The sequence below is a fragment of the Carassius auratus genome, chromosome 17, assembly GCF_003368295.1.
Source record: "Carassius auratus strain Wakin chromosome 17, ASM336829v1, whole genome shotgun sequence".
Taxonomy (NCBI): Eukaryota; Metazoa; Chordata; class Actinopteri; order Cypriniformes; family Cyprinidae; genus Carassius; species Carassius auratus.
In genome coordinates this window covers 7,624,281-7,640,120 of record NC_039259.1, presented here as the reverse complement: position 1 = coordinate 7,640,120, position 15,840 = coordinate 7,624,281, and the positions used below count along the sequence as shown (strand labels likewise).

The following is a 15,840-nucleotide window of genomic DNA, read 5'->3' as shown; positions in this document are numbered from 1 at the left end:
ACACAATGAGACAGAACACAAAGTGAATGAATAGAAAGTATGAATGATCTTTAAAAGTATTTAGCTTGCAAATTGATGTTTACTGTTCACATCACTGTCCTATTAGGCTATGGTATTTCTAAATGAATGTTTTATGTATGATTTTTTTTTATTATTATTATTTTTTAAATTCTATCATTTAAAAATATATATATTATTTATTCATACACTTAATATTAGATTTATTTGTAAACCATTTAAATTGTCTATTTTGTATGCTGTTTGTCTATTTCGGCATAACATACATTAAAACGATATCACAATACATAGACAGTAAATGAAAAGCCGTACTTTTATTATGAAAAGTAAACCGGAAATCACATATTTTGTCACGTCGAGAGGCTGGAATCAGGAAGTGGACTTGTAATGTACTATTTTGATTGCGCTCCTCGCTGTTCAACTATCTAATAACAAGCTCAAAATGGGCCTTTTTGGGAAAACACAAGAGAAACCACCGAAGGACCTTGTACGTTAAGTGAAACGGGAGTTAGCGGTTTATATTAAATGTCCCATTATAAATAATAGCAGGCCTATAAATATCTCGTTTGCCATACTTGTTGGTAACATGCTAGCGTTATATGACGTAATGTTATTTTAAACGAAACGCTTTAAAAAGTTTTGCTCTAAACCAGTGGTGTGCACGTGGGTTGTTTTGCAAAACCAAAATGATTTTACACGACTGTTGGTCAAATCCAGTCACAACAGGCAGCTGGTCCCTAACTTTCTTCATCTCTTTCCCCCAGATCAACGAGTGGTCTCTCAAAATCAGGAAAGAAATGAGGGTTATTGACAGACAGATTCGAGGTGAGGTCCTAATACACCAGTTTGACATGCAGTCTTTTGTAATTGCATTGCTCAGTTTTCAGCAACTGTATTTAACAGAAGTTCTGATTGTGTATATATATTAAATTGTTCCAAAGATATCCAACGAGAGGAGGAGAAAGTGAAGAGGTCAATCAAAGATGCTGCAAAGAAGGGACAGAAAGATGTCTGCATCATCCTCGCCAAAGAGATGATTCACTCAAAGAAAGCCATCAACAAGCTGTACGCCTCCAAAGCTCAGATGAACTCTGTGCTGCTCAGTATGAAAAATCAGCTGTGTGAGTTCACTTTGTATTTGGAGACCCAACAGATGACAAGGATTCATTAAATAGACAAAAAAATGCACGTGAAGTTTGAACACTCTTCACTGCCCAAGAATCTTTTTGATTCTTGAATTGAATTGGCTGCAATCAGAAGTACGTTTAAGGAAAAAAAGGAATCAACGTAATGAAAAGAACATAATTTTAAGTCTCTTTTGGACGTGTTATGCTTGGGGTATGTATAGCCACTCATTCATTCGTTCATTGGTTTCCCATTCCAGCTGTATTAAGAGTGGCTGGCGCCTTGCAGAAGAGCACAGAGGTCATGAAGGCCATGCACAGCCTGGTTAAAATCCCAGAGATTCAAGCCACCATGAGAGAACTCTCAAAAGAGATGATGAAGGTACGTACATGAACACTTCTTCTAATATTCTGCACTGAAAAGTCATGATGAGCACATGTGACCTCTCTAACGTGGAGCCCTCACACTCCACAGGCTGGAATCATAGAGGAGATGCTGGAGGATACACTGGAAGGGATGGATGACGAGGAGGAAATGGAGGAAGCAGCGGAGGCTGAGGTGGACAAGATCCTCTTTGAGATTACAGCCGGTAAGAAACCACTTAACTATTAACCCACACTATCAAAAATGATTATAAGAGATGTAAATACAGTTGGGTTAAAGGAAGTAACCTCATTACATACAGTGGGAAACTAATAAATCCAATGGAAAATTTCAGGAAAATTTTACAGTAAAACACTGTTACATTTACACTTTTGGAAGTGAAAAAGTATTTGAAATTCCCTGAATTCACTGTGTGATGGTTCATTTTTGATGGTTTTCACTGAAACAACTTTTTCTGATTAATTATGTACATTCAGGGTTTTATGTAACTTCTTGTATAGTTAAATATTTAATGAATTATTTTAGTGTGAGGTGTCAGTGTTATGTATTTACGTCAGCTTCTGGAAAAGAAACTTATTTTGATTCTTCTCGTGGCTTTATTATTACCACCTACATTAATACAAATATAAAAAAACTAGCCTATTTTCACCCAGAAATTGCTTGTAAATTACACAAAATATTACATTGAAAAGGCAGGTAACACATTTATTAGACGTGAAAGTCTAATAAAACATAATCTAATAATAATTTAATTTACTTTTAGTACTTCAGTAAGTTGGTATATTAATATTATATCAGTTTAATGAAATATGTACAGTATATAAAGTTCATTTCATTTCAACTTAAAAAGTCTGTTATTTTTTAACAAAGGCTATTTCATCTCACTTCCTACGGCTCAAAGCATTTCATCATTATGCACTCATGACACGAACCAAAGATGAAACTATTGCTTTTTTTGAATAACAGGTGCACTTGGGAAAGCTCCCAGCAAAGTCACAGATGCCCTGCCTGATCCAGTGCCAATTGGAGCCACGGCAGCCTCAGAAGAGGAAGAAGAAGAAGAAGAGGAAAACATCGAGGAGATGCAGTCCAGGCTAGCAGCGCTGAGGAGCTAAACACCTGTGTTTTTAACCCTTCAGCTCTATAGGCATAGACAACATATCTTTCTTCCTCTGTAGCTTCTCTTACCCATGAAGACACTTTGGCACATTAAATTCAGCACTAAATTCGGACTTCACATAAAATGAACAAAACTATATGGATAGTGGATATTAAAAATAAGATGAACCCTATATGACATATAATAAAGAACAGTGAAGTCAGATATTTAGTTGTTATGTGGTAGCAGGTGGATGATGACTTTTTACTTAAGCCCATTTTATTTCTAGATGTTCTGACTCCACTCATTTGAATCTGTGCCTATAGTTAAGCAGCTTGTCCATGAATCTATTGCAGTGCAGTTGTGTCACATCAGTGTTGATCGTTATCGTTTTGTCTGTGTTGTCGAATTTGCAGTTTTATCTCAAGCCTTATTTAAGCTGAGTGAATAGTTCTGTCCTATATCTGGTACAATGGTTTTTACTGAGTAGGTAAACAAACTCATGAAAGCCATTTCTTGTAAATCTTGTACAAATACATAAAAATATATCCGTTTGCATTGTTGTTTTGTAAGTAAAGTTGTCAGCAAGGTATAAAACAGGCTTTGGGAATAAAGTAACGGTTGTGCTCGATAACTGACTGGATTTACACACAAGGTGTTTCAGACTTCTATCGCATTTCTGTCTTTGTTTCTGCTACTTTTGGACTTTTGTTATGGTTTAAATGCACATATGTATATATTTTTATGTTGCTTAGATGACTGAAATGCTTACATAACAGATGTTCCCCTGATGATGGAAATGGCTGACAATTTATATTATAATTCCTTCAATTTTAGGTTGAATATCAGTGGAATATAATTGCTATAATAATTCTATTATGTCTACATATGAAACAGCTACTCTTATGTATTCTGACTTTAGTTTTGGCATGACCAATTTAGTATGGCATGACCAATTTAGTATGGCATGACCAATTTAGTATGGCATGACCAATTAATATCTGCTTATTTGGCATAAATTGTGCAGTCTGGAGTGACAAGTACATAGATTTTGTACAGATCCAGGCTCCGTATGTCGCTGAATGAACCAAACTGAATATTATGCTTCATTTCAGATATTTGCTGTTGTAGATAAACATTCACATCTGCACAAAACTGTGTTTTGTATAGTGGAAAAATATGTGGATGACACTAATAAAATTTTACAGGCAAAAGGAGTACAGTACATTTCACAACACTGCTGAAACCAATGGTTTAAATAGTTAGGATCTCTACAAGTCATAATTTAGTATAGCTTATGTTTTTTTTTCAGTAACTGTGTAATGATCTGCTGCTTCAGCAAGGTCTTTTGGGACTCTCTGAGGGTTATTTTACTTTCCTCAGTCTCTCTCCCTTTGACTTTGCTTTGTGAAGGAAACCTGATCTTTTTAAAGTCTTTTGACTGAATCTAGGTTACTTCTCTATAGAAGCTCTGTGTTTGTCTCAAAGACAGATGACTGAGCTTGAATAAGCGAGTTTAGAGTATTATAATCTTACGAGTACGATTCAAACAGAATGCTTTCGCAGCTTGTTGTCAGAAGATTATTAACAGTTTTGTACAGGTACAGTTTTGTTACTCAGACCTCACGAGCTTCCTTCCCAGGCAGCATTTTTAAGCGTCATGTGACATTATCGGTCTACCTTAACCGCGTTTGAGGCACATGCAAATACTGTCTGGTTAGGCAGCTCGTTTGGTTACTAAACCATTCCAGTAACTTGTGGGTCGTGTGTTATTTTTGTCCGTTGTGTTTATTATTTTTGTCCGTCATCTATAACCCACATGTTGCGAGCAGAGCGCATGCGCCGACGCGTCCGTCAGTCTCGAGGAAACTCCTCCCTGTCGACAACACGCTCTCAGCAGCGCAATGGTCTCCTGGATCATTTCTAGGCTTGTGGTGTAAGTCTTTATTCTGTTCTTTTAAAGCATTTTCATCGGGTTGCATGAAAATTCAGTGTGTAATGTTTATATGTTATATGTTATTTTCCCGCTTGTTTAATACAAAACCTCAAGGGTTTCTAGGGCACCTCTTAATTCTAGTCAGAATGAAATCACATATGTTTATATATCAGGTCTGAATTGTCCTGGTTAGTGTTTTGATTATTATGGTTACATGTTGAATGGCTATTACAAAGGTTACCTTAGGTTACTGTAGCCTTGCACGCTAATGGATATTGATGGATCTCCAAAATAAGAATCTGACACCAAGTGGCACGGTCAATTATGCAGGAGATGGCTTAGCTTTTGAAGCATTTCATTTTATGTAACACTTTTATTTGCAGAATTCTGAATATAATGGAAATGCACAATGTAGGGTGTTAATATGGAGTCATTGTTCGGAGTCGTACATACAGTAGAGCAGGTCTTTGATGTGTCTTAAAAACAATGGGATCTGATGGTTTCCAATGTGTTTTCCAGTATTAGGTTTATTTTTCATAGTCGCAATTTTATTTAATTGACAAGCGCTTTTTGATGTAGCCTAAATGTATTTTAATTTTGTTATGGCTTCTGTCAGTCCTCTTTGCTGTGCGTGCAAAATCTCTAAATAGCCGTTCAATTCTTTTTTTGATCACAATATCCGATGACATTGCACATTTGCCAACACTTGTGCTGTGAACCAGCTGTGTGAAGAGTCTAAAAATACACAACAAACCGGTGTTTTTTCTTGGCGTGCCCTAGATAGTGTGCAGTGGGCTCTGTTTAGTAGGAAATGTTTTGTTTTGTGTTGTGGTGGCTCTGGATTGGGTTTGTGGGTCGGTCATTTGATCGGGTCGGAGGCAGCTGTTGCTGGGCTGGAAGAAGAAAGAGGGGACACTTGAACTGAAATGCCTTAACACAGGTGCAGGGCACTTCTTTTGGTTATCCAGCACTTTCCAATCACCCATTTAACCCGTACAGCCGTGATAACGGTATATTAGTTCCGTCCCATTTGCTTCTGATGTTTTCTTTGCGCCCTTGACCAGCGTTCACTTGTCAGGTCTATTTTTATCAAGTATGCAGAATGTAAACCTGGAGCATAAACGGGGTCGTGCAGATATGTCGCCTGTTTACGTGCGACACTGGCGTTACAACAGGCAAGAAGTGGGAAAAATGATATTCTGGGCTGATCAAATCAGACTCCAGGCCTACTAAAGGACCCTTATCTCAAATATCAATAATGGAAAGGGAGTGGAGCGGTTTCCTTTCAGGGAAGTGGAGGGCCTCGATGGGAATTATTAGTGGACATTGTTATGCCATATTGTAATACTGAAATAATGTATAATCTGTCTGTAATTTCTGTGACAAACAAACCCTAACCTTAATTGTTTTCTGTAGAGATTTGTGTATGTACAGATGGGGTGACAAAAAGCATTTTCTGTATTTTTTGTATAGTTATAATTTTTTTAATTAAGTGTATTACTGAAAGTCTGTAACCCATGATATTGGCCAGGAAAAAAATCTAATCAGTTAAATGGCGAAAATGAAATTAAATTAATTATATAGCCGGGCATATGGGGTATACGCTATTTGGGGTAAATTGTCACAGAGGGAACTTGCTGTTTATTTACACTAATCTTAACAAAATACATTTGATATTTCAAATGACAATAAAATATTAAGTAATCAATAAATAAAATTTGACAAAACGACTTTATAAGCAATTTTAAAGAGTATTTACAGTAATTCTACTTTGTTGTCTATTCTATTTATCATTAAATAACTGTGAAATGTAATAATTAATTTAAAAACAAATAGGCAACATACTGTTATGTGGCCAACAGAAATTAATTAATAATTAATGAAATAAAATTATATATTTTAAATACAACATATAAAACTGAAAAAAAAATACACTTGACCTATTTCAATTGTTTCTGCTTGTTTATCTTAAGTATGATTGTTGCATTTCTTACAGGCTCATATTTGGTACCCTTTACCCGGCATACTCCTCTTATAAAGCTGTTAAATCAAAAGATGTGAGAGAATATGTAAGTACAGCTCTGATATATTTCCATCAGTTGAGCTCATTAACCTTATTGTTTATTTGCCTACTGATTCTGTTTAAAACAGGTGAAATGGATGATGTACTGGATAATATTTGCACTTTTTACTACAGTTGAAGTGATTACGGATATATTTTTGTGCTGGTGAGTACAATGTGTCATTGCTTTCATCATATCCTTTTGTCAGGAATTACTCATATTTTTATTCTGCTGATGCATGTGGGCGGTAACCAGCATGACATATGAGTGTATGATTGTCTTTTATTGTTCTTGAAGGCTCCCATTCTACTATGAACTCAAAATCGCCTTTGTGGTGTGGTTACTTTCCCCATACACAAAGGGATCCAGTGTGCTGTATAGAAAATTTGTCCACCCTACACTATCCTCCAAGGAGAAGGTAGGGTATTTGATGTGATTTTTTCCTTTTGATGTGAGGATCTATTTATTTTTATCCAGTCTAGGCTGAATAAATATTAAAAGAGAGCTTTCACTAATGCATAGCACATATTCTAATATTTGAAATGTAAAATATCATTCTTAACAGCTGTGAATAATTCTCAGTTCACCAGTCTTTTATAATGCTAAGAAACTGAATAGTTGGAGTTGAGGAGGAAGAACTTTTGACTCCTTTTCCTGTAACCTTTTTGAGTTGATTTTCCTGGTTGACCGAGGATGAGCGGTGTTAAGGAAATGGTACTGTTATTTTCCACAGTCTTTCCTCTGCTTTTTATTCTTAGGGCAGGAAATTCGTCAGGAGTACACTCTAAGGGCAAATGGATATGACAAACACAAAACACTGATAACAGTGAAAAAGAAAACTCATAACATTTACATTAAGTCATTTATCAGACGCTTTTATCTGAAGCCACTTACAAATGAGGACAATGGAAGCAATCAAAACCAACTTAAGAGCAATGATTAATAAGGTTTACGTTAATAAGGTTTTTAAAAAAATGACGCTGATCTGAAAGTGTACAACAGGATGAAACTGTAAAATTCTTCATACAGCTGCTGAGAAATGTTCTTTATGACTCTTTCTTAGGACATTGATGAATACCTTTGCCAAGCAAAAGATAAAAGCTACGACACCCTGATGCATTTTGGAAGGAAAGGTCTGAATGTGGCGGCAACAGCTGCAGTAATGGCTGCCACTAAGGTAGTAATCTAATACTGTTAGAAGAAATGGCACTTTCCACGTAAATGGTACAAAGGCTGTCACTCTGTTACCAAAATCTGTTACCAAAATTACCGAAATCTGATAGCAAAATTACCAGAATCTATTACCAAAATTACCAAAATGTGTTACCAAAATTACCAGAATCTCTTACCAAAATTAACTAAATCTTTTACCAAAATTACCTAAATCTGCTACCAAGATTATCAGAATCTGTTACCAAATTGACCAGAATCTGTTACCAAGATTACCAGAATCTATTATCAAAATGACCAGAATCTGTTACCAAAATAACCAAAATGTGTTACCAAAATTACCAGAATCTCTTACCAAAATTAACTAAATCTTTTATGAAAATTAACTAAATCTGCTACCAAGATTATTAGAATCTGTTACTAAAATGACCGGAATCTGTTACCAAGATTGCCAGAATCTGTTACCAAAATTACCTAAATCTGTAACCAAGATTACCAGAATCTGTTACCAAAATAACCTAAATCTGTTACCAAGATTACCCAAATCTGTTACCTAAATAACCTAAATCTGTTACCAAGATTACCCGAATCTGTTACCAAAATAACCCAAATCTGTTACCAAAATGACCAGAATCTGTTACCAAGATTATCAGAAACTGTTACCAAAATTACCTAAATCTGTTACCAAGATTACCCAAATCTGTTACCTAAATAACCTAAATCTGTTACCAAAATTACCAGAATCTGTTACCAAAATGACCAGAATGTGTTACCAAAATGACCAGAATCTATTACCAAAATGACCAGAATCTGTTACCAAAATTTCCAGAATCTGTTATCAAAATAACCAAAATATGTTACTAAAATTACCAGAATCTCTTACCAAAATTAACTAAATCTTTTACCAAAATTACCTAAATCTGCTACCAAGATTATCAGAATCTGTTACCAACATGACCAGAATCTGTTACCAAGATTTCCAGAATCTGTTACCAAAATTACCTAAATCTGTTTCCAAAATAACCTAAATCTGCTACCAAGATTATCAGAATCTGTTACCAAGATTATCAGAATCTTTTACCAAAGTTACCTAAATATGTTACCAATATTACCAGAATCTGTTACAAATATTACCAGAATCTGTTACCAAGATTACCAGAATCTGTTACCAAGATTACCAGAGTCTGTTACCAAGATTATCAGAGTCTGTTACCAAGATTATCAGAGTCTGTTACCAAGATTATCAGAGTCTGTTACCAAGATTATCAGAGTCTGTTACCAAGATTATCAGAGTCTGTTACAAAAATTGCCAGAATTTATTACCAAAATCTGGGGAACATGGGATTTATTGCTTAAAGGTATCAGTTTGAAATATGACTTTTGGGTGTAGTTTACATATCCCATATTGAATGTTTGTTAGTTTGTTTTAGATAATATGTGTTTCTTTTGAAGTGAATATATACTATATTTATGCCTTATTATAATTTAAGCAAATGGCATAAACAAAACATGCTTCCACATCTTCAGGCAATTTTTTATAAACAAAACAGATTGTTGATGATAGCCTAAAACACAGCATGACAGTATTTAGACCATCTGAAGGAGTTCCAGCTGACTCTCCATGTTCTTGATCCAGGGCCAAGGTGTCCTCTCCGAGCGTCTCCGTAGCTTCAGCATGCAGGACCTGTCATCTTTCCAGGCAGAGGGCCAGGCAAAGAATACAAGTTCTGTAACTACTCAACCTGCAGCCGCGCAGCACAGAACACGCACCATGATGCGCAGCAAATCAGAGACGGGTTACAGCAAGGGTAAGCAAAGCCAAGCCGAATGATCAGTGCTGGATTTCTCCTAACCCTTAGAAGAAGATCCTACCATCAGCTACTATCAGATTTCTGCTAATCCTGTTTGGTTTAGCGGCTTCTCTCAATCATCCTTTACATGTAATTAATTCTTAACTTGAGTGTTGCAGCCCTGCCAATTTCCCGGGTAAATCTTTGATTAAGAAATAGTTTATTATTCTCTAGTCTTTACATATTGCGTATTACTGTTATTCAATGAAAGGATCATAGAGAAGCGTGTATTTCGCTTAACATATAGTTCACCCGAAAAAAGACAATTAATGTTGTTTTAAACCTATATGAGTTTCTTTCTTCCGTGGAGCACACACACAAAAATGTTTTGGCAGAATGTTCCTGCGGTTCTTTTCCATACAATTCAAGTGCATGACAACGGGTTGCTCAAAATGTTGTAGAAAAAGATCCAAAAAGTAGTGTGTCTGTAACATTCCAAGCGCTCTGTAGTCATGCAGTGGTTTAAGGAACAGAATGAAATTGTCACACCCACTCTAGCCTGCAAATCTCATTTACGTCTGCACACATTTACATATATGGTAAATCAGGGCAAATTGCACCATCATAGATGTTAAACCTGTTTTTATTGTGTGTCTATGTGTGTGTTTGTCTGAACCGGCCTTTGCTATTCCAGTTACACATGTGAAAACACACTTTAGGAATGAGAAAGTGTATCAGATTCTCATTGTTTCCCCTGCACCAATCATTTTTAGCAGCATCGTCCTTCACACAATGTCAAAAACTAAATATTTACTGTCGTTCAGCTTTACATGATTTTGGAGTCTTCCATAATGACGTCTAGCCTGTAATGGATAACACATAAAAACACTTGGCTCATCATTAAAATATATTCAGAGTAGAGAGTCTAAGTGCAGTTGGAGTCACAATTTGTTTTGATGTGCTGTTGTAACGGAACAGGGCATGATTTTGACATGACCGAATATGAGATGTTGAACTTGGAGCAATATGCCCCCATTGAGCCTCCTGGTCCGCTGACACCCACACCTACCCCGGCCCCATCCCAGCCCACTCTGCCCCAGCCTGAGCCCACGACTCCTGAGGCCTTCCAGGATAAACCCACATCCCAAACCGTAGCCTCAGAAGAGCCTGAGGAGAAGGAGGACTTTGCCTCATCTGCTTCAGTCCAATTCAGATTTAAGAGGCGTGCCCCTGAGGTACCCCTGTTTTCTGATGGTTCGCTGTTGACTTGCCTGGCTGCGGTGAGCTAACTGTTAGCTTGTTGTGACTAACACGCTTAAATCACTAACCACTGCTGCTGTTTACCAGTAAAAGTCAGCTGAGTGAGACAGACACTCTCACCTCGGGTCACGACTAGGATTCGGTTACGGTGAGTCATAGGAGAGACGTGGCTGTCTAAAATGGCAGCGAAAGATGATTCAAGACTCTTTGATGGATGAGAGACATTGTTACACAGTGTATGTGTTTATAAGATAAATGTAAGTCTTATTCTCTCAAAAGGTCAGGTTTGAAAATGCTAGCTACTTAGCTGACAGATTTTTGCTATTGAATAACTTTTTGTTATTGTCGCTCATACTGCTGATAAAAGGTTCTTTATAGTGGAAAAGGTTATTTGGATTACTAAAATATCACTCTAAGAATAAAATAAAATAAAAAACACTCACTGAGAGGAACTGAAATGTTACAGCATCACTGTGAAAAAACCCTTTTGGTTTTTAAGAGTGTTCGAGTAATGTTTGATGTATAAACCTTTATTTTTTTATAATATCTTACTGTTTAAAACTGTTTATTTCATCAGAATTATTGCACTTTCACACAAGTACAAATCAAGAGACTCTCAACTTGCAGATTTAGTCACAACAAACTGTGTGAAAGAAAACAGACTGTATTATACTATAATTTTAGCAGACTATCTAGTGCATGTGCATATGGTTGCCAGGTTGGGAGGTTTAAATAATAGAAGATTTATTGATTTTAAAGAAAAACTTGTTTCAGGAAAAAAATTATATACAGTATTCTTCATAATGCATAAACAGAGAGAGGCAATATTAAATCATGATTAAATTAATTATCTCTATAGATGTCACAAACATTATTGTATAAAGTGCTGTAGAAATAGCGACTTGACTTGACCACCCCCTTGCAGTGGACCATATTTTGTTGTGGTGGTGGTTCTGTGACTTCTCCAGAAGCTGTCAGCTGACCAGGAATTAAATGGGAATGGATTTCATTTGTTGATGTTGGTCAGAGTAGCCCTGCCCTGTAAAGAACTGAGTTTGCTGTTTACAAGATTTGTCTGATGTGAACCATGTCCTGAACAAAACAAAAACTCAGTGCACCTAAGATTAAGATTTGTTGACTTGCAGAATGTTGGGAGAGCTACACAGGCATCTCTCAAGGTCATGATGTTCATCACTTCACTGTAATTGTCTATAAATGGAGACAGCTCAGCACTGTTGTGACTCTTAAGAGTGAATGTCCTGTAACAATGACTGCAAGAATGCCATAATGTCACACTTTAATTCATTTCAACATTCCTGTAGTTAAGATCATGCTGCTGCCTTTTACAGATGTGTGGAAGGACAAGAGTAGCATCTAAAAATACTCACTACGATAAAAAAATACTTCTCTTGTGTGTGTAGGAACTCTTACAGGACACACAGTTCTAACTTTCTTTCTTGTAATTGTGATTTTATATCTGTAAATTTAGACGACTACTTGTATTTGTGATTTTATGTCTCATTATAGTGTTTATTTTTCACAATGCTTTCACAAACGTTTTTCATATAATTTCTTACAATGACTATATTCTGTAAGTACTTGTAATTGTGAATATATTTTGTAATTGCAGTTTTATATCTCACAACTGTGAATTTGTTTCACAATATTTCAACTTTAATTCTTGTAATTTTGATTAAATCCTACAATTTTTACTTTATTTCTTGTAATTGTGACCTTTGTTATATAATTTCATCTTTCTTGTAATGTCAACGTTAATTCTTGTAATTGTGACTGTAACCCACAATTTTGATCTTATTTCTTGTAATTGCGACTTTGTCTCGCAATTCTTAATTTCATTCAATTTTGGCTGTATATCTCACAGTCACTTTATTTAAATTGTAATAATTTAAAACTTCACAATTACATTATTTTTTTTACTTAAATACCATGTCTACACTGGCCTGGACTGATGTTGCATCACAACAGTTTGAGGCTGTCTACACTAAACGGGTCAAAGCAAAAGGCGTTAGTAGCGCGAGTGTGAGGAGTACGTCAGAAATAAAACAGGGCATTAATTTATTCTCTGTGTCGCATCCAATCTGGAGACTGTCATTGATTCTAATGGGTTTACTTTGATTTCGCGGCATCGCTTGTGTGTGATGTAGATAATATGTGAGAAATAGGCTTCCACAGATGTTTAACTTTGTATTGATGTGTTTTTCTTTTTTGCTTTGTTTTGTGTGTACATCATTTTATTCTCACATGAACCAAAGCTAATAGACCAGTTTAATTAACCCTTGAGCATACCTCACACACAACCAACCTAACAGACTAAAAGCTGGCCTTTGTACACCGAGCATGTTAAGTCATGTATTCTCAAAAATCATGTTAGTCTTTCCTTAGACTGACACATCACAGAAATACACATGTCCTTGCTCACATTGACCTGATCATGTGATCATGTTTATTTGTGAACAGTAAACATGAAGGGTGCATCGCTCTCTGATTTGACCTCCTGGTTCACTGATTGACTCATTCATTTATATTTGTTCTCACATGCGTCTTCTTTCTCTCTCAGCCTCCTCCTAGAATCCTAAGACCCGTCACCAGATCCAGATCAAAGACCGCCCTCTCTTCGGACACTGAAGCCATGTGACTGTGCATATGCTCCGAGAGCGCTTTAGCTGTCTTACCTGCAACACGAGGAGACGCAACAAGAGAAGGCAGAGAGAGAGAGAGTGCAGCTAAAATGTTGAAATATTCAAAAGCAGCCTTGCTCTGTAATGAGGTAACCAAAGCGATGCGCAACCTTTCGCTTCTGATCTTTGACACTCAAAGGGGCGGGAATTCATTTAGGTAACACGTTCATGTGCTTACTGCTGCTCTGAGATTCTTTTGGGGTTATTAAACTTGTTTTGTATATATTTGTGTCATGTTTGAGTGTAAACTGTTTGATTTCTTTGTATGATTTTGGGAGAAACAAACACATGCATGTCCCTCTGGTCACTCAACCATAATCATTGCACATAATACTTACTGTCTATGAGCATACTTTATTTTTAGGGGGACTACACTAATTTTGGGTCACCCAAAGCACCCTTAACTACTACTGAGTAGCAAGGTGTTTCCGAATCAGCCTTTCTTAGAACAGTAGTTCTTAGTAAAAAAAGTACTGCACTAATGTGGTAGGTGTGTTTGACTGCATTTATTTCATCATTTATGTATCAACAAATGCAAAGGATCATCTGTACAGAGGGAGTTTTTAATAAAAGGTATTACCCACAATACCTGACGTGATTTAAAATAGATGGACAAAGTGCAATGGATTTTACACTTCTTTGAAACGTTCAATAGTTCAGCTATAAACTTAAAATATTGTGCTGTAACTTCAAATATATATAACGTTCATCAATATCCATCGTGTTAAAAATGCACTAGAAACTTTCCTAGATATTTGTTTATGGACATTCTTACTTTACTTGATGAATTATTAGGCATGTAAAGTATTTGTATCATTTCAGAACTCTGCACTGATTGATCAACAAGACTATTTTCTGGTATTTTCTAGCTGGCTTGTTAAACGTCTTCAGTTGCTTGATGTTGCATGTATTCACATTGACAGTCTGAATGTGTCTCACATTTTTGGCCTCCACTTTCTGAACGTGTTCAGTATTAAAGTACCTTATGAGAGATGAGCACTCATTAGTTGTAATTTGGTACAACACAAAGCGGGTCTTTTAATCAGTGTAGTCGTTTTACTTTCGTAGCAGTTAAACAACTATAGTAGTCATACGAGGAGAAACAAGTGTAAAACTCAAGTGTGTGGTTGTATCATTCCTGTGTTGCAGTAACTATCCAAACACACACTGTAGCTAAATCTTAGAACATCTTATATTTAAAAAGCTTTTCACAGTGTGTTTTATACTGTGAAAATGATGACAATCCTAATCTCATAAACACGCTTTGTCAAATGACAGATTTTATGTATTTGAGATCTTGTAGCTGTTCGAAAACTTACATCAAACTTCACTGACAAAAATATCTGGCTCAGGAACTGTTTTCGTCATTTTAGCACAATTTCATTTAGACTTGTGTTTATATTATCTACAAGTCATTGGAATAGTGATAATCTGTTTGGCTTTGTGTTTCCAGTATTTACAGTGAGATAAAACGCAGCATTATCTCTATGTGAATTGGTATGACGTCGTAGTTCTCGGTATGGAACCATCTTTGGCTTTCTACAGCATATAAAAACATCTGACTGATGCTTCTTTTAATATTCAGGTCATTAAAGGCACAAGCTTTGAGATCTCATACCATGTGAAAAGCAGTTTAGCTGTGCATTTAGGTGTTCTGTCATTCAGCTATTTATGAATTTAACCCATTTTAATATCAACAAAATGGTGTGAATTATGAATCTCGTGGACTACCATCTGGATTGTCCATTTTTGAATATGAAAGTGAGACATACATATGCATGCTTAATCATATCGGGTGTTTTTAAATTCAGGGACTTAAGTAGAGGCTGCGCCTTTAAAGACTAGAAAAGTCCTGGCTAGCTGTTAAATCCTTCTGAAACTGAGCTGTCATGTGTTTTTGAGTTGTGTGTGCCAGTTTGTTCAGATTAGAAGAGTCAAAATGTCTTTTCACTATCCTCTAAAAACATAACGGCTTGCAATATCTCCATAAAAAAAAGAAAAATTCCATATTTCACAGCTGTCTTGTCTGGCAGGCCAGAATATACTGTATCTCATTGTTCAAAGTCCTTTACTGAATAAATCTCAAGTGACAAAGACAGAAGTTGATGTTAAAGAGTGAAATGATCGCTGTTTAACAGTGTTTTGGCATTCAGCAATTAAAAGGTGAATGTGAAACAAGTCTCGTGTTATTTAATCTCAAAATTACAACATGAACCTTTATTTCCGTCCATGATCTAGTCCAAATAATAATTACAAACTACAAAACAATGAGTTGTGTAATTTATATTATGTATTT

At 36.0% G+C, this 15,840-nt stretch overlaps 2 protein-coding genes across 2 annotated transcripts; both read left to right on the top strand.

The window, feature by feature from the left end:
- Window positions 1-356: 356 nt before the first annotated feature.
- Window positions 357-3,758, top strand: chmp3 (charged multivesicular body protein 3). The gene is made up of 6 exons (XM_026285523.1): window positions 357-505; window positions 783-843; window positions 960-1,139; window positions 1,403-1,524; window positions 1,618-1,732; window positions 2,494-3,758. Exons 1-6 carry the CDS (start codon window positions 461-463, stop codon window positions 2,640-2,642), a joined length of 672 nt encoding a protein of 223 aa, XP_026141308.1. The 5' UTR covers window positions 357-460; the 3' UTR covers window positions 2,643-3,758.
- Window positions 3,759-4,286: 528 nt separating this feature from the next.
- reep1 (receptor accessory protein 1) lies at window positions 4,287-15,719 on the top strand. Its single transcript, XM_026285522.1, has 8 exons — window positions 4,287-4,562; window positions 6,559-6,631; window positions 6,714-6,790; window positions 6,923-7,043; window positions 7,689-7,802; window positions 9,432-9,603; window positions 10,564-10,820; window positions 13,424-15,719. Exons 1-8 carry the CDS (start codon window positions 4,531-4,533, stop codon window positions 13,499-13,501), a joined length of 924 nt encoding a protein of 307 aa, XP_026141307.1. The 5' UTR covers window positions 4,287-4,530; the 3' UTR covers window positions 13,502-15,719.
- The last annotated feature ends 121 nt before the right edge of the window (window positions 15,720-15,840 follow it).